Source organism: Populus euphratica, unplaced genomic scaffold (assembly GCF_000495115.2).
Source record: "Populus euphratica unplaced genomic scaffold, PopEup_1.0 scaffold3.1, whole genome shotgun sequence".
In the NCBI taxonomy this organism is placed as follows: Eukaryota; Viridiplantae; Streptophyta; class Magnoliopsida; order Malpighiales; family Salicaceae; genus Populus; species Populus euphratica.
In genome coordinates, this window is record NW_011499847.1 from 2,699,598 (window position 1) to 2,719,280 (window position 19,683).

The following is a 19,683-nucleotide window of genomic DNA, read 5'->3' on the forward strand; positions in this document are numbered from 1 at the left end:
TCAATTTTATCACGTATATTCTATTTTCTTCTCCAAATCTCATATATATCGAAGGAGTGAAGCCCCCTTATGGATCTCATAAATCTTGAAATATATAACCGGCAGAATCTTCAGACACTAAGATTGTTTTTCCTTTTCTAGCATTATTCCTGTGCACCTGCCTATCTATCTTTGGTTAGAATCAGAAGTGGTTGACTTGGTAGTTAAAAAAATATGATTCATTTCTTGATTTTTTTAAGTTTAAATTGTGATTCTAGCACTCAAGAAAATTTAAAGAGGTGATCTTAGGTTCCTCTATTAATAATGCATTTTTATTGCGTTTTGGTTGAAAAATATAACAAATAAAAACTTTTTAAAATATTTTTCCACTTGTTTTAATATGTAAATGTCAAGAACAATAATAATAAAAACATTAAATTTAGCGTACATTTTTACAAAAATTATTTGAATCACGTTACAAACATATACATGCTTGGTTATGGATGTGATATTCAGGCATATAATATATCTAGTTAGAATAACCGCTACATTTAATGTATTTATTATGAATAACAATTTGTCGTGTATATCCACTATACATGTTCATTTCACGTATTTATCTAATAAATTACGAGGTTGCTTGGGTGGTGATATGGTTTGAAGATGGTTTGTTCTATGAAATTGTCGGCATTCGGTAACCATGATCACGAAAGCTTTTTGACATTTTATAATTTTAAAGCGACCACAGAGCCACTGTGTTGCATCAAGGTTAGGATGCACAAGTCAATTGCTTGTTTGTGGAGCTCCACAACTTCACTAATTGCACTAACGAGTCCATTGAAAAGATGATCTATTTGAAAAATGCCTCTTGAGGACGGCATGCCAATCTATATATATATATGTACTTGCTGGCTCGTGTAAGAGAAGAAAATTAAAAGCTCTTGCAAATTGTTTACCCAATGAAGCATGTGATGAATTCGAAAAAACTTCAAGGATGATGTTGTTCTTTCACAGCTAAATGGATGGCAAATAGTGATTGTCTAGGATTAAGATCACTGGGATACTGTAAAATAAATCTTCTAATGGGTTAGGGAATCCTAAGTGCATGTATGAAAGGGGGGATGACGCTTGAAAATACTTAATAAATAATACAAATACTATTAGATAAACCGCAGAATCTAAGATAGAAGAAGAGAGTATTTGATAATCTAAAATCTAGGTCTAAATTCTCTTTCTTGTCTTGTTGCATCATAGTAGAATTATTTATTATCATGCCACTAAACTATATTGACAAGGGATGTGTGACCTTGATGATTTACATAGAATATCGCTCAACAGAAAAAATAAAATAAAATTGAGGCATTCTTACATTTAAATCTTATCTAACATTGTATTCTAATCATGTTTTTAGAATTTTTTTTAGTTTCAAATTAATATTTATTTATTGTTTTTAGACTGTGTTGATATGCTAATATTGAAAATAAATTTTAAAAAATAAAAAATATATATTATTTTAATATATTTCAAAATCTATATTTACTACCCTCATAAACTAAACATTTTGTCGATTCTTGTAAATGGTGTAAAGTATGATAGGCTCTCCAAGTTTTGGTTGGGCTCGCCTATCTATGCTCGAGACTTCTATATCTATGTGTTTCTTCGGCTTTCTCCTCGAGCAAGATCTTCTTATCCATTTCTATCTAGGATGGGTTACTTATTCCTACAGCATGAAGCTGATCCAAGTAGAAGAGCCTTGATGGGAGATAATGGGCCTTCGAGGGTACACGTATACCATGGGAGTATCAGCATGCTCTTACAGTAGCTAGCTCTTATTTTTGAAATCCTCTTACAGTAGCTAGCTCTTATTTTTGAAGCTTTGCTGATGCCATTACATGGTTGATTCACGCTCCTCTTCTTCTTCTTCTTCTTTTTTTTATTAACGTATATGTTTAATAATTAATAATTTTTAGAAACAAACACAAAATCTGACGAGGTAAATTAATGGGTGATTCACGCTCTTGGCGAGCAGAGTAGTTGACCTGTTGTATATCGCACCATGACATGACATGTCGTTTCAGTTGCCTTTCATCAATCTGCCAGCAAAAGCGTCCCTCTGCCGCTGCATGTTTCGTGCTTTGGTAGCTGGGTTTTTTTTTTTTTTCATTTCCCTTTTCCTCTTTCTGGGTACATGATATTTACAAATTTCTGGGTTTGATCTTTTTTTATTCTTGGAATTGAACGTGTAATTGAATAAAAAGAAAAGGTGTATATAAACGGTAAATTTTAAGATGAAAAGTGCAAAATCTGGTGATTTTTTGTAAAAAAAATGCTACTCGCAAGCAGCCATGGAAACGACAAGTATTCTGATTGTTGTTCAAACTCTATTACAACATATTTCTTTAATGGTAACACGTCATGAAATGCAACATAAAATTCCAACGGCAGGCAGCTCGTAACCTCTCTGCTGCCTGCTACTATTCATCTGACTTTCCCATTGACGCTTCGCTGTAAAACCCTAAATACAAGTACTTTTCTCTCACACTCGCTTCACCTCTATCAATGGCGGCTGCTACTAATTTCTCTCACTCACCCTTCATTTCCAAAACCCTAACTCACTCTCTAAACCATAACCCATTTCCCAAAAACCCAACTTTGCCTTTCAAACTCTCAAAAAGCTACTCTCTCAAGGCAGTTATATCCCAGCAAAACCCTGCTACAGCCACAACAAATAAAACCACACAGTTTAAGCATTGTTTTACAAAATCCCAAGATGGATTTCTCTACTGTGAGAATCTTAAGGTTCAGGAGATTATGGAGAGTGTTGAGAAGAGACCATTTTATTTGTACAGTAAGCCACAGATTACTAGAAATGTTGAGGCTTATAAAGATGCTTTAGAAGGATTGAGGTCTATCATTGGGTATGCTATTAAGGCTAATAATAACTTGAAGATTTTGGAGCATTTGAGAGGGTTGGGTTGTGGTGCTGTTTTGGTTAGTGGTAACGAGCTTAGGCTGGCTCTCCGTGCCGGTTTCGATCCTACGAGGTATGTCTATGTGGATTTTATTGTGCATTTGTGTAAAGAGTTTGTGTCCTTATATGTGTGCTGGGTTATTGGAAGACTAGGCCTTGTTTCCTCATTTGTATTTTAACTTGAAGCAAAGTATGTGTCTTTTAAATATATTTTGTGTCATTGGGATCCAGTCCTGTCTTGTTTTTGCTTCTTTTACTGTTTTGATGTGTATGACTCGGTCAGTTTTGAAATTTTATGTCCGAATTTAAATGAGCTTGGTTTCATGGTAGATTGGGATTTAGGTTACTGTGTTATAGAGAGGTGATTGGTGTTGTGTTTGTGGGAATTTTTGTGGTCTGATTTTAGGGGTAATGTGTGGATGGACAGGTGTATTTTTAATGGAAATGGAAAGCTGTTGGATGATTTGGTTTTAGCTGCTCAAGAAGGTGTTTTTGTTAACGTGGATAGTGAATTCGATTTGGAAAATATTGTGGCTGCTGCTAGAATTGCTGGCAAGAAGGTCAATGTTCTACTTCGGATCAACCCAGATGTTGACCCTCAGGTATGTAATAGCTACCATATGAGCAAGTGATTTTGATGGTGCAGAAAACGATAATGCTTGCTGATTTGTTCATATATTTTAAAACTGGCACCACAAAAGTCATGTGAGTTAATTCATGGCCTATGTGAAGTTAGCGTGAGTTCTTTGAATGAGTTAATTCATGGCCTATGTGAAGTTAGATAAATGAGATTTTTGTGCAGAGAATCAGTTAGAAATTTGAAGTTGGAACTGATGGAGCCTCTAGCTATTTTTGAGTCAATAATATAAATGTACAGGCAGTGTATGCTCAACACCTTTTCATCTGCTGCAGCTCTATAATGTAATCCTTGTCAACACTGCATTCTTTTGGAACTCCAAATTTACTGCCTTTAACAACACTGCAACTCTTATTTTTGTCCATAATGTTACTGAATAATTTTATCTCTCATTCCACCACCACTTCATCCAGATCTGTCATCATATTTTTAATCCTTTATTCCTGATAAGCTTTCCTTTTCATGCTTCAAAATCAATATTATAAATTTGTGGACATTTAAGTTTGTGCTGATTAAGTTTCTAAAGTTATGTGATAGAGATTTGGTGGAGGTTTCTGGGTTTCAAATGCATTTTGTGTAATCAAATACTTTGTGCTTGTATTCCTCAGGTCCATCCTTATGTTGCTACTGGGAATAAGAACTCTAAATTTGGTATTAGAAATGAGAAGCTGCAATGGTTTCTGGATGCTGTGAAGGCACACCCTAATGATCTGAAGCTTGTGGGGGCCCATTGCCATCTTGGATCAACCATCACCAAGGTATCTCAACTGCGAATGCTCTTTTCTTTTGTGTGTGCTTGTGCGCGTGCGTCCTTTCTACTAATTGTTGGCTATGAATGCTTGACATATATTTATCATTTATCATTCTTTCTTATTCTATTTACTTCTATTAACACCACTCTCTACATTTTTCTGGGGCATATATAATTCATTCATGTATTTTCTCTACATAACAATTATTTTAGTGTTTGAATGTCCAAGTTGAACCTCTCTTTTTTATGTCTTTTAGGTGGACATATTCAGAGATGCTGCAGTTCTTATGGTTAACTACATTGATGAAATCCGAGCCCAGGGCTTTGAGGTTGATTACTTAAACATTGGAGGTGGTTTGGGTATAGATTATTATCATTCTGGTGCTGTCCTTCCTACTCCAAGAGATCTCATTGACACTGTAAGAATCATTTTCTTAGATCATATTCAGTACACTCTGATATTTACAGTCTCAATACTTACATTATGGGTTTTTTGTGTTAGGTTCGTGAACTGGTGCTCTCACGAGATCTCAATCTCATTATTGAACCTGGGAGATCTCTCATTGCAAATACTTGCTGCCTGGTGAACAGGGTCACTGGGGTTAAAACTAATGGAACAAAAAATTTTGTTGTGATAGATGGCAGCATGGCTGAACTTATCCGTCCTAGTCTTTATGATGCTTATCAAGTAAGTGTTGGAACATGATAAACCCTTTTTAATATTGAGTTTGTTATGTTTGACTACAGGAATTATTTTAGTGTATTATGATGTCATTTTTTTTTATAAATATTTTGTCATCTGAAAGTGGTTACTTGATAGCAACACTTAGATATCATGATGGTTTAGGCATCCAGTTTTGATCTAGCCTTGTTGTAATGTATATTTTAGAAGAATACAATAACACTTTCGTTTGCCTTATGACTAGGATTTTAGGCGGTACTGAATGATTGCCTTGAAAATGATTTGGGTGTCTAAACTATGTTTGACATTCTTTCAGGTTGGTGGTGATGTTTGACTATTTTCAGGATGGCCTGCTGCTAATGTCTACGTGTAGTTACACATCTATTGCTATAGATCGATATAATATCTTATTAGAGTGAAGAAATTTGGGTTTCCTCAGGCTTTCATGTTGCTATATGTATTTGTATTATCTCCCTTTTGACAACTGTTTCTAGTTACTAGGGGGGCTTCTTTTTTCTTTTTCCCCACTTGAATGTCATTACACTGTTGTTTTCTTTTTGGCTTGGAGTTGACTCGTTTTGTGTTTGGTTTCAGCACATAGAGCTTGTTTCTCCTGCATCACCCAAGGCTGAAGTTTCAACTTTTGATGTGGTTGGTCCTGTCTGTGAGTCAGCAGATTTCCTGGGAAAGGATAGAGAACTTCCAACTCCTGCTAAGGTTATTCTTCTTCTTTTTTATTGCCCTCCCCTTTCTTTTGTTGTGGTTTGCAGCAAGAATTAACATTTTCTTATCAAGAGTTTTTCTGCACGGAGCTGGTTTGGTTGTTCATGATGCAGGTGCTTACTGTATGAGTATGGCGTCCACATACAATCTCAAGATGCGCCCTCCTGAGTACTGGGTATGGAATAACTTTGGATCTTACAATGCCTTGAGTTATAAATCATGTTAGAATGTTTGTCTCGCTAACTCATATCGTTTGTTTGCTAATGTCTTTATATAACAAAAGACTGCTGTTAAATTTTGGAACATCTCATTAACAATAAAAAAATTATGATTTATGCTGTTCAAATGGTTTTTGGCCAGAATAATGGTTCTTAGATTTTGAATTTGTGTTTTTAGGTTGAAGATGATGGATCAGTGTCCAAAATTCGACAGGGAGAGACATTTGAAGACCATATTCGATTCTTCGAGGGTCTTTGATTGCAGACTTGTAACCATTTCTGCTGAGGCAATTAGACCTAATTTTTGCCTCTGTCGTGTAATCTGCATTTCCCACCCTGCTGGTTTTTATGTACAATCCAGATATTCAATTAGCAGCTGCATTGTTGTCAAAATCGTCAGTTTCCTCGTAATATCAGTAAAATAATAAGGAGTTTGCGAGTTAACTAAATTTGACTTTTGAAATTAGTTTTGACTTAATGGTTATAAAAATTAAAATATTCTATAAAAAAATTATCATTATTTTTTATAATAGTCACAAATATTTTAAAAAACTCATTTAAACAAAATAATTTATACCATTTCTATTCTTGCCTATATTTTTATTTTCTATCATTTGACATATAATTTTTATTATAAAATAATATTGTATTGAAATTTAAAATATTATTAAATTAGATATCAGTATTACTTTTAAAGGGATATTTAGCAATAGTCTTGTCTTATATTTGACACTGTTAAATTAAATTATTTATTTCCTCTCTTCCTGTTAAAGAAAACCTACGTTAAGAGATAGCGGAAAATGAGTTTATATTTTCCTAGCATTTATTAAAAGAATTTTTTTTTTTAATATTTGTCATATATTTATTAATTATGTTACAATTTACATCATGTAAGCATGACAGGTGAGAAAAACCTTGAGTTTTACGGGGCCAAATTGTGTGTTTTCTTCTATTCTTCTAGAATTTAGGTTTCACTTAATTTGGAGCTTTTCTAATTGGAAACTTGGAGCCTTGCTAATTGGAAACTTGGAGCGGAAGAAACAATCAAGTTGTCATTAGGTTTAGGTTTTATTCTTATTATTCAGTGATTTTCTCCTTGTATTAAAAAGTTTTGTTCTAAGATAATTTATTTTTTTCATGTTATTAATTTATTAATTCATATTATTTCTTTTTTATTTTATTTAGATCACTAATTAACTATAATATTATTGATTTTTTAATTAATTTTTTTAACTGAAATTATCAATCTATAATCAACTAAGAAAAAAGTTGATGCAAGAAAACAATAGAAATAATGTCTCCCACCTATGCTTTAAATGTACAATGAAGTTAATGTCGTCAGCATTTTGGAGCTGTGGTCATTATCTGCTGCTATCTTGGATTCTCCGTTAGGAGAGCTTTGTGAGATTCATTCACGCAATCAAATAGATTGTCTTCTCGGGGCCTCGTTCGTTGGTTTGGCTCCTTGACCTTTGTCAGGTCAGAGATTGCCCATTGGCAAAGCTTTAGCCTATTGGCTACTAACAATATCTTCTTGCTTCTTCTCACCAACCCCTGTTCTGTCCTCTTATTTGGACTGCTGCTCCCGTAATCTTCATCATAACCCATTCACTAGCGGAGAAAGCAGCTTCAACCGCAATGCTAAATTGATATAAACTAGTCGACCTGACTTGTAACTTAGATTGAGTTTGAAAAAAAGTTCAACTCGGTGTGACACTAGGTCAGCCTAACATGTAAATCTATTTCTTCATTAATAATATTATTTTAATTTAATTTTTAAAGATTAAAATGATGTTATTATTAACTCAAGTTAAAATATTCAATTTATAATTTAAAGATTTTAAACCGAACCATAAATCCATTGAATTTAATAATTTTGAAATTTACTAGTTAACTAGCAGATAAAATGCTTTTATTCATGTTACTAAAAGTATGGTTGCAATTATATTTTAAAGTGATTTTTATTTAAAAATATATTAATCTAATTTTTTTATTTTAAAAAAATTATTTTTAAAATTAGCATATTAAAATGATTTAAAAACATCAAAAAAATATATCAAAAAATATTTTTAAAAAAATTAATTTTTTTTAAAAGTAATTTCAAAATCAAATAGGTGATAATCTACCATCCTATTATAAACCAGCACAATATATTCTTCACCACTCGTGTGCACAGCTCAACATGGTAACCATACTGTCTGTATATTACTCGTATCCTTTTTAGGTAGGGAAAAGAAATGAGGATGAAGAATCCAGGCATCTCTAAAAACTACTTTTTATAACCTAAGAGCATCAATCGGCAGGTATTACAATTTTCCACTTTTGCCCTTGTGGTTCCTTGAGAGTTTCAATTTTACTGACTAGCAAACAAAAAGGCTATCTTTTCATATTTTTTGTTTTATTTTTCCACTTCCCCCCCTCTCAAGTCCCCATGAGTTGTCTGATATGTTACAGGAACAGTAAGAAACCTCAGAAGAACTGAAAAACCAAATTTAATACTTAATGACTAGGATAGCATTGGAACTTGTATATAACTTGAAGATAACACCGGGGAAATTTAAACTATAAGGATAAAAGTCAAATATAGATGAATTTATAAGGGTTAAATTGAAGTTTGCCCTACGATCTAGTGGATAATGGAGACGAACTCTTGGTTTTTAAAAATTTTATAGTTTAAAAGATTTAACTTCGAGTAAAGAAATTTATGTGTATGTATAATCAAATAAATCAAGAATTATATTTATAAATAAATAAGTAAAAGGTTATTAATGATATGTAAAATTAAAATTTTAAAAATCAAAAGGCACGTATAGTATGGATCAAAATATTGAATCTTGAAAGATAAGATATATTATTAAGTTGTGTTTTTTAAATTTATTTATTAAAATATATAGTTTCTATTTAAGAAAACAATAATAAAAATAAAGATGTAAATTAAATTGATCAAATAAAGTGAAAGGGTAAAAACATTACGAAAGATTGCATATGTTAAAAATATTATCTTGAAATAAATTTATTTATTTTAAAAAATAAAGTTTACGAATATAAAAAGAGATATATATATATATATATATATATAAAAACTTTTCAAATTTAAATGTACAACTAGAAAATATAATTGTTAATTAAAGAGGTTCTCCAAATAAAATGAAAGAGAAAATGTAATGATTTTAAAAAATAAATCAATAATTACTATTATTTTTATTAAAAAAACTAGAAAAATAAAAGAAGTGAAAACTATGTACTGGTAGGCCTGGCAAGCTATGCCAGCCTACCTAATCTATTTTGTTAAGGCCTCACATGCCGCACAATTGAGCCTTTAATTTATTTATTTATTGTAATTAAAACGAAAAACATGTTATTTGCCAAAGTGTTTTGAAAAGAAAAATTAGATGACAAGTTTTTATGTGGAGCTTAAGTTTTTTTTACCAAAAATATTATTTTTAATACATTTTTTAACTTAGAAACATCTATAAAACAATATAGGAATCGTAGCAAACCTATTCATAGCCTAAAAATAGGTTCAAAAAATCAAAAATCAATCCAAACTCATATATATTTTTTCACAAACTTTAAAGGTGAAAAAACACATAATATGAATTCTCTTCATCCAATAGAATCATTTGATACAAAGATCATTCATTTTAACAGTCTAAATTGGAGTCAATAACACTTTTCTCTTTCTATCATCGGAATCCCGTGATTTTTTTTGGTAGAAACTAGAATTTTTTTTTTTATCAAAACTAAATTAAAAAACTATTGAGATACTAAAATTGTATATCTAACTTAATTTTTAAAATTTAAGGATTAAGATATATATTTTATAAAGTTTATAGCATGTCACTTATATCTGATATTTATTTTATTTAAGTTTTTTTTTTATTTCATATTTTTATAAAAAATTAAAACCAATTGATTTTTAATTACAACTAAATCATCAACAACAAAAATAAATTAAAAAATATAAAATTTTATACAACTCTTCGTGATAATATTTAAAAGGACAAAGAATAAAATCCTGTACGGTTAAAAAATCCACTTCTTTTATAGAAATACTCAAAGATTAAGATTACGATAAAGATAATTGGTTAGATTTCGTAGGAATCAAGGAAGAAACACGAGGTAAAGGAACTAAAGAGACACGATAGAGCTCTAAATGGCCCGAACCATTTAGGAGATGACATATGAATTGGTCTTTGCTTCTCTTTAGTAAAGGATCATGTGGTTTTTTTTTTTTTAGATTAACGTGGGTGTTCGGGTCAGCTTGCGCGTATCACGATTAATCCCACGGGCCCTGAAGTTAACGATCATGTAAGCCTCCAGTGGCCATCATATGAGCAACCAAGGACTCGAACCTGAGACTACAGAGGGAGCAAACCCCTTGATCCCAAGTCCTTACTACTTGGCCACCACCTAGATGGTTATCATGTGGTTTTTTATTATGGTTGGTTGGCGTGTTCATCCCCCCTCCCCTCGTGTTTTTTTCTTTTTCCTTTTTCTCTTCTTTTTCTTCTCAAGTCAAGACAAATTATTTGGATTTTTTTTAGAATGCAGTTATTTTTTAAAATATTTTTTATTAAAAAATATATTAAAATAATATTTTTTATGTTTTTAAAATTATTTTTGATATCAGTGCATCAAAATAATTTAAAAATATAAAAAAAATATTAATTTAAAACAAAAAAATTAAATTTTTTTAAATACAAAAACAAACAAAACCTTCACAAATTTTAAAACTTTGATCGGTAAAATCAGCCCAAATGACCTAAGCCAGGGCTAGCAAGATTGAAAAGAAAATAATGAAAAATATTGACTTTGCATCATCCAAAAACATATAATTTGAGATACAATCTGGTTAAAAGGTTGAGTCAAATTTAATTTTTTTCTTGAATATTTTTGGACATGCTAGATCTTGGACTTAATGTTGAGGAGAATATTTTTTCAAAATTTCCTATCATCAACTTACATAACAATGTTATATATATATTAAAATGCAAAAAGAAAGAAGATTACTAAAAAAAAAGGAACCCTAACGTCATAAATTCAAAAACAACAAAGCATCCAAGTATTATGTAAGAAGAGTGAGAGTAAAAAAGAAGAATGGTGTCCCTGACGGGGAAAAAGAAGAGCTCTACAAAAATAAATCTCTAACCTTACAAACGAAGTTAATGCTGTTTGTATATAAATAGACATGAGTGGGCTAATAGACGTGATGGGGATGTAGCTTTTCTTTGTATTTACTAGGCCTGTAATAGACATGAATGGACTGGAGGTCGTAAAAAAACTGAATTTATATTTAGGCTCGTAATTTATTATTTAACACACACACACACACGCGCATATTAAAATTTAATTATTAAAATATAAGAGCTGACGAGATCAATATCTAATTGGAGTTTTAAAGATTATACTACTTATATTGCGATAATTTGACACCCTGGGATTTTTATCTATTTTTTTTTTTTGGCCAATGGAGTATAGAAAAGAGGAGCGGATGCCTTTATTTGAATGTTTCCAACTACAAAGGCTCGAATGTAACTCCCTCTGTGGTCACTGTATCCTTTTGCTCTCCTTTGTTGTTTCCTTTCAAGCGGAGCTGGAGTGTTGTGAATGAAAATATGCTAAAGCATAGAAAGATCACAGGGAAATATAAATTATTTTTGAAGGAACCAAAAAACTGCTTACTAGGAGATAATCTTTAAATGTAAGTGTAAAAAAAAAAGAACAAAAAAGAGAGAGACTTTCAGGGTGCCTCTGCCGTGGCCGCGCCAAGGCCACGGCAAAGAAATTCTCGCTAGTAAATTGACAGGGAGCAAATATGCTTACTTTCTTCAATGCGAGGGCAAGTTCGATGCTCAGTCAATTGAATTGATTAGATGCTTAATCCATCAATCACTGCACAAAAAATATCAATTTCCCCGCGTGAATTGTCTTCACCACACCCACTTTTCTTCCCTTATTCGTGAAAAACGAATAATTTAGCCCTATGAGAAGGAAAGAAAAGATGGCCAAGAGAAAGCAATTTCCTAGTGGTCCTATCTTATCCGTGCATGACTTTGACAGCCACTGAACAACCATCTACTCGGAACCGAAACTAACATCGACTCCGAGCAAGCTAGTGCTAGTTGCCCATGCATCTCTGGATTATGATCTTGACATTGCCATGCCCCCCCCCCATTTTAGCTGATATCTAAGAACACTTTACCCATACTTTCGGATCATGCTAACTTTCAAAGGATAGTAAAAACCCGACCCGTTATTTAATTTAATAAATGAGTTTGGATTGGGTGGGAGAATACCTTGTCAAATAGGTTTAACAAGTACTGGGTCACATGCATCACGTTGCAATGAAGAATAATAGCAGCCATTTTCTCATCGAGCATAAAAATCCTGCCACCTTTTACAAAATGAAGATAAAGATTTGTTCGGTAAATTCTATTTATCATGCAGACGGAGAATAAAAATAAAAAAAAATAAAAAAAGAGTAACAACGTGATGATATAAGATTACCAAACAACTATTTATCATGCAGACGGAGAATAAAAAGAAAAGAAAAGAAAAAGGAGTAACAACGCGTGATGATATAAGATTACCAAACATAACAATAAATTAAACCTCTTGATCTGCCATGACTGTAGTTTAAATTACATAACTTCGAGGATGTTTATGCATTTTCAGAAAAACTGTCTAAATTCACCATTTATGAAATCGTGAATGCATTTGGCATCCCAGAGTCTATTATTTTAGAGAAGTTCTTCGTTACCTGTGGATGGGTTCTTAACAAAATAAAATTCGAGGACGAGAAAAATATCACGGGGATCAATTTATTTTTCTCCTCTTTGGACCACTAGCTGTGGTACACGTTCCAATCAACTGTTGCATCCCACAACGCAAACATTCTCAACATTTCCTGATATAGCAAGGATAGATCTGTGTCCGAAAAGATTCTCGAAAATCACAACACACATCACAGACAACAAGTCTCACGATTCTGACGTCAACGGCTGAGATTTCACCTTCCACCCGTAACGTTGAAGGAACACCTTGTCTTTGATCCATGATAATGGAGTCCATCAAAAAAAGCTATTGACCAGTGACAACCCTCGTGGATTAGTGGCAAGTGTAAGGTCAGAAGTCATTTAAAAATGGAACAATGTGGTATTGACAAGTGTCATTACGTAATTAGTTCCTTTATGAATTTCCTGCCATTTCAGGCATGGCAAAAGCAGCAACCTAGCTTCGCGGCCCATTTTCATTTCACCGCCATGCAGGTATTCGGAGACAAATAACGTAACAGAAGGAACAGGCTATTTAAACCGCCATTAAAGAGAAATTTATTATCAATAAAATAAAATAAAGTAACAGAAGGTATAAATTTTCTCAAGTTATTTCAAAGTTTAGATCACTTTTAGTTTGCAAAATACATTTTTACGGGAATAAATCTTATGATGCACTCGCCGTGCACTCAATAAAATTTACGAAGATAATCCAGATATATTTAAAAGATATTTGAAAATATAATGGTGATTTTTTAAAATATCTTTTATTTAATAATATATTAAATTATTATTATTTTTTAAAATTTATTTTTGACACTAATATATTATAAATATCAAAAAACTTAAAAATAATTTCAAACAGACCAGCTTTCATTTGGGCCGTAGTTGTAAAAGTACACTTGACATTGTAAATATATACCTGTAACACTTATTTAAAATTGTATTTTTTTGAAACATTTTTTACAATAAGATAATTTGTTTTACAAATCTTATAGTATAATTTTGCAGTTTAATATGACTTTCGTATTTTTTTAAACTATGATATAAATTAAAATATCTTGAATATATTAGCTCGCGTGGTAAATAAGTATGCTTCCACTGTGAATTTATTTACAGAATCATCATCTTGTTATTTTTGGATTTACATAAACAGTGAACGTGATAAATTACGATGATAATTGTAACGGATCTGTTAACTATTTTAGACGGAAGAATCACGTTGAAAACTAATTCAATCAATCGATGAGGGGTATACATGCTCACACCGTAATAAATAGGGGACACCTTAGGCAGATGCCCACGCACGCGCGCGCTTATATTTTCTTTCACTTTGGCGGTACCCCGCGTCTACCGTGCTTTTGGATTTTCTTTCTTTTTTCTCGCTCCCCTCATTGAAAACGAAAGAGAAACAGAGAGAGAGCAGAGAGATCAAAAGCTAGAAGCAAGCGGTTTTTTTAGCTCCCTGTTTCACCCGCATCCTCTCTCTCTCGCCATCTGTTTTACTCATCTTCACTCTAGCACCAACAAAAGCCACTCTCATTTTCACCAAACGCCTAACTGAAAGTTAGGGCTTCAAGCTATCAAGACTTCTGTGATTCACTCTGAGATCAGCTACTCACTTACTCAAAATGTTGCATTCTGTCTTATCTGCGTATATTGCACGTTTCTCTGTCCTCTTTTCTTTTTTCAATTCCCCTGTAATTTTAACTCTTTTTTATTATTTTTTAATCTGTTGTTGGCGTTATGGATTTTATTTTGTCTTGTTCTAGTTAGTTTAGTTTAGTTTAGTTTAGTTTATTTTGATATGGAATTATATAAATCATATTTTAGGCTTTAAGTTTTTAAGTTGATATGGTTTTTTTGACATGCAATTTTTTTATTTTAACACGTTATCAGAGTTTTGTTAACTAGGTGGTCATGATTTGAAATCTCACCACTCCTATTCTATTTCATAAAAATTAATCACAAGAAATTGTACCCAAAATTGACATATTTTTTTAGATTTCTAGTGAATTTTATTAACTGGTAATATGCGTAAAAACTGTGAAATTTACTGTTCTTTATTTTACCTTCCAGTGTATGTTTTTGGATCATCAATTGTTTTTGATAGATCGAAGAGGTCGTATTATTTGTTTTTTTAGTTTAGCATTTCAGACTTAATATTTTTGGTTTTTGTTATAGATTTCCAAATTCTATCTATTTAGGTAAAAATTGTGAAGTTTACTGTTATTGATTTTGCTTTGTAATATATTATTTACGGATTATCTATTAAATTCCTTTATCATCTAGGGATTATTTATTAAATTAATTAATTTGGATGTATTGAAGTGAAAGTGTTATTTGCCAGTTTCAGGGCTTACAGCTCTACCAAAAAAAGTTGAGCGTGCAGTGCAGGTTAAGAGGCGTTCTTTTTTGAGATTTTCCTGTGATTTTTATTCGACCATGTTTGGGGATTCTATGGCAAACCTTTCCAATGGAAATGTGAATACGCAGCAGCCTGATCCTCGAAGAACTTACCAAGTGGTCGTGGCTGCCACCAAGGACATGGGTATAGGGAAAGATGGGAAGCAACCATGGAAATTGCCTTCGGATGTCAAGTTTTTTAAGGATGTGACCTTGACCACGTCTGATCCTGGGAAGAAGAATGCGGTTATAATGGGAAGGAAGACCTGGGAAAGTATTCCACTTGAGCACAGGCCTTTCCCTGGTCGGCTTAATGTTGTTTTGACTCGTTCTGGAAGTTTTGATATTGCTACCGATGAGAATGTTGTGATTTGTGGAAGCATGGGTTCAGCCTTGGAGTTGTTGGCTGCATCTCCTTATTTTCTGTCGATCGAGAAAGTGTTTGTAACTGGAGGTGGTCAGATATTAAGGTTTGTGCTCTGGAAAGTTGGATTAGTTTATGGATGATTTTTTCTTGTATTGATCATGTTTTAATGCAGGGAATCTTTGAATGCGCCTGGATGTGATGCTATCCACATTACAGAAATTGAGATGGATTTTGATTGCGATACTTTTATCCCTGCAATTGATACCTCTGTATTTCAGCCTTGGTGCTCTTCTTTTCCCAAGATGGAAAATGACATACGATATTGCTTTACAACTTATGTTCGAGTGAGGAGTTCTGCGGTCGATTCCCATAGTCAAAATAATGGTGTGAGCTCTGATGGTAATTCAGAAAACAGTGAGTTTGAGGTAAAAAGGTTCTCGTTCCTTCCCAAGATGGTTTTTGAGAGACACGAGGAGTATTTGTATCTCAGACTGGTTCAAGACATCATCAATGATGGCAATTTGAAGGATGGCAGGACAGGAGCTGGTACTTCATCAAAATTTGGTTGCCAGGTAACATCAACCCTTGATTGCTTACATTTCTGTCTGTGCTTCTTAAATTATGAGTCCATGCAATTACAATTTTTTTAGTTAATTATGATTGCTAATTGATCAATTTATTCCATTTGATACACAGATGCGGTTCAACCTGCGCAAAACTTTTCCGTTTCTTACAACAAAGGCACGTTTATTTTCATTATTACTTGTTATTATTTCTGTAACCAAATTAGTTCTTCTGTATACATTTCCTTCTTTCTTTCTCACTAATCTGGATTCACTCATGCTTCACTATGAGGTCAACTTAAAAAGAAAAAGAACCATTTATTTATCGCATTTATAAGTTGACACAAACTGTTTCAATTTGTTTTTAGAAAGTATTTTGGCGAGGTGTTGTTGAAGAGCTCTTGTGGTTCATCAGTGGTTCAACAAATGCCAAGGTAATCTTATCTTAGTTGTATGCTTTATTTTCCATTTCTTCCTACCAGTCTTCTATGTTTTGATGGGAGTGGATGGGAGCTATCAGTTTTTATTGGTCACCAGTTGTTTTAGAAACTTTACCATGTGATTGGCGCTGCAAAGTGACTGATGTATTATTCTTCCTATCTTGCTTTAGAGTATGATATTTATGATTATTTAGCTGCATGTAGGAATGTCAGGGTTGCAAGATTTGCTATTTGGCATGTATTATTTGTTTCTGCTACAGCTTCCAGCTGACCGTCAAATACTGTTGTGTATCATATGAAAGTCACTCTATTTGCATGAGTTCTCTATAATAGTCCTTGAAGACTTCCTCTAATGTTAGTTGTAGATGACAGAATATAGCTGTATGAAACCCAATTCTAAATGCTGCTACCATGAGCAGGTCCTTCAGGAAAAGGGTATTCACATATGGGATGGCAATGCATCCAGAGATTATCTTGACAGGCACATATTAGCTTTTAGTTTCCTTTATTTCTGCTTATTTTTATATTTTAACCACTGCTCATATATGCAGTTTCTAAATGATATTTTTAATTGTAATAGCAGTGTTGGGTTAAAGGACAGAGAGGAGGGTGACTTGGGACCTTTCTATGGGTTCCAGTGGAGACACTTTGGTGCTAGGTTTGTGGAATTTCCTTTATGGATGTTTAGCTGTAGGATCATACAAGAAAGAGTATCGGGGTAATTGTGTTGCATACATGCTACATGTTTTTTAGGTATACTGATATGCATGCTGACTACACTGGCCAAGGATTCGATCAATTGTTAGATGTTATTGACAAGATCAGGAACAATCCAAATGATCGTTTGATTGTACTCTCAGCTTGGAATCCTTCTGATCTCGAATTGATGGTGCTTCCACCTTGCAATATGTTTGTTCAGGTCTGCATTAACGTTGTGTTTCTACTTTCTAAATCATTTTCTTTATTGACAATTAATCCTGATATTTTATTTCAGTTCTATGTAGCCAATGGAGAATTGTCATGCCAAATGTACCAGCGTTCTGCTGACATGGGCCTTGGTGTGCCCTTCAACATTGCATCTTATGCTCTCTTGACACACATTATTGCTCATGTCTGTGGTATGTCTTTGCAATCATACCATTAATTTACCAATCATGGTCGTTGAATTGCTAGGGTGTTTAATGTTCTAGATGTGCATGTTCAGGCATTTGAAAGGGTGATATGAGTGAACTGACACCCACAAAAGTCAATGGACCCATGACATTTGATTTACTGGTCTTTAAATTGGTAGTTTGGTTGATAACACATGGAAACGTTCAGTGAACTGATGATTTAATGGACAAAAGGAGACCTCTGCTGATGGATCTGGTGGCATATTATTGTTAAGGACACCACTTTTTGGACCTTTGCAAATTCAAATTGATGAAAGAGATTTTTTATAACTATGATATTAGCGAACTTGCATACCCTGATGGAAATATTTGAAGGACTCAGATATAGTCACATTAAGGGGGGATATTTTGTGGATTCTTTTGTGCTTTTTTTGGGGGCATAGTTTCTGTTATCAGGATGGAAAATTTTGTGGTTTCGAGCACTAGACTTTTACCATTATACCGGTCTGCTCTAGAAAAATAGATTATTCTTATAATAGTTTTAATCTCTTTAGCATTGCAATTGCTTGTCTTCAGAATCTGTATGCCTTTACTCTTGTCATGTGCAGATCTCGTTGCAGGCGATTTCATTCATGTGATTGGTGATGCTCATGTTTATCATACTCATATCAGGCCTCTGCAGGAGCAGCTTCGTAAAATGCCAAAGCCTTTCCCTGTAAGTATAATAGCAGAACTTGTGCTAATTCACCTCGAATTATTTTGCTACATGTTTTCTTCCATTCTCTATGCTATTTTATTAGATTCTGTTATCTACTTCATGCAGATTTTGAAGATCAATTCTGAGAAGAAAGACATTGATTCTTTTGTGGCGGATGATTTTGAACTCATAGGCTATGATCCTCACCAGAAAATTGAAATGAAAATGGCAGTATAGAGAGCTCCATTAAAGATTAAGTGAAATTAGAGACTCTGATCCCTCGGCAATATATGCTCATAGTTTTGTGGCAAGAACATATATGTTGCAATTTTCCTCTTTCTTCTTTTAAAGGTATGAATGCTTTTTATATGCTGAACGGTATGGATGCATTTTATATGCTGAACTTTGCTTTGCCTTAGCTAGGTTCTGTATGCCAATCAATATAGATATGTGGTTTGTGTCTATGATATATAACAGTCCATGCCTGGCATACCTGCCACCTAGAATTCCTCTGCCGGTTGCCTCTTACTTGATGATATAGTCATGTAACTTGGTATCATTTAGTAGGACCTCTTAGTAAGGCTGGTATGCCTCATGGGTGGTGTGAAAACAGTAAATGGTGCACCTGAAAGAGCTGGCCACCTAGTGATTTAGGGCCTTTGAGGATCTCTGGAGGGCTGGTGAAGGAAAGAACAGTAGCAACCTCTACAAGGCATTATTCTAGACACTAAGCTATTAGGTGAATTTTTTTCCTTTTTTTTTTCCTGCTAGATTGAAGTTTGAACCGTTTACTATCCTTTAGATTAAGGATTTATGGTTCTTGATTAGTGCTTGGGGAAACTTATAATAACATTCATACCAGAAAATTATCAACAAATTCTTGGATCTGAAGCTTTGGTTTCTTTGTAATGTTTCAGGCACCGATGTGGGAAGCTCATCATGCTATAGAGTGTGAAATGAATGTCAAATATAAATGTGGTAGTTTGGGATATACTTCAAGCTACTGCTTACATAGTGAGAATCCTTTAGTTCCACTCCTAGTCGTGGTTCCAAGGTGATTTAGGATCTGTATTTTCTTTTTCTCTTAACAAGCGTTCTTGTTTTCTTCTTCATGGATCCATCACTTTAACCGCAACAATACTCGACAGTGCTTTTGTTTTTGGTTTTTGAAGTGGATTGGAATTTGGACAGCTATTTTCCTTTGCAGTGCTTTGCTATTGGTGAATTTGGTGTTAGGTCCCGAATTATTGGAAGTAAAGAAAAATGAAACGACGAGATTATGAAAGTAAATATTCCTGAACTTACTGCTGGTTCTTCTCCCTGCTGCATTTTTACTTGTAATGTATGTAAAAATTGTTAGT

At 33.3% G+C, this 19,683-nt stretch overlaps 2 protein-coding genes across 8 annotated transcripts; both read left to right on the plus strand.

Moving 5' to 3' along the window:
• The first annotated feature begins 2,388 nt into the window (after positions 1-2,388).
• Positions 2,389-6,410, plus strand: LOC105142203 (diaminopimelate decarboxylase 2, chloroplastic-like). Of its 2 annotated transcripts, XM_011049730.1 has the most exons (9): positions 2,389-3,023; positions 3,378-3,552; positions 4,196-4,345; positions 4,596-4,757; positions 4,841-5,026; positions 5,615-5,737; positions 5,829-5,918; positions 6,140-6,240; positions 6,284-6,410. In XM_011049730.1, exons 1-8 carry the CDS (start codon positions 2,539-2,541, stop codon positions 6,218-6,220), a joined length of 1,452 nt encoding a protein of 483 aa, XP_011048032.1. In that variant the 5' UTR covers positions 2,389-2,538; the 3' UTR covers positions 6,221-6,240; positions 6,284-6,410. The 2 variants fall into 2 exon arrangements, with proteins under 2 accessions (XP_011048032.1, XP_011048026.1); XM_011049724.1 differs by having other exon boundaries at positions 2,390-3,023; positions 6,140-6,410.
• A 7,638-nt stretch (positions 6,411-14,048) lies between these two features.
• On the plus strand, positions 14,049-19,516 carry LOC105142240 (bifunctional dihydrofolate reductase-thymidylate synthase 1-like). 6 transcript variants are annotated; one of them, XM_011049802.1, is made up of 12 exons: positions 14,049-14,398; positions 15,088-15,613; positions 15,683-16,082; positions 16,207-16,251; positions 16,442-16,507; positions 16,933-16,994; positions 17,094-17,171; positions 17,267-17,432; positions 17,508-17,631; positions 18,234-18,340; positions 18,449-18,673; positions 19,240-19,516. In XM_011049802.1, the coding sequence occupies exons 2-11, from the start codon at positions 15,183-15,185 to the stop codon at positions 18,557-18,559; spliced, it is 1,590 nt and encodes a 529-aa protein (XP_011048104.1). In that variant the 5' UTR covers positions 14,049-14,398; positions 15,088-15,182; the 3' UTR covers positions 18,560-18,673; positions 19,240-19,516. The 6 variants fall into 6 exon arrangements, with proteins under 6 accessions (XP_011048104.1, XP_011048095.1, XP_011048114.1 ...); XM_011049793.1 differs by having other exon boundaries at positions 15,094-15,613; XM_011049812.1 differs by having other exon boundaries at positions 14,049-14,391.
• The last annotated feature ends 167 nt before the right edge of the window (positions 19,517-19,683 follow it).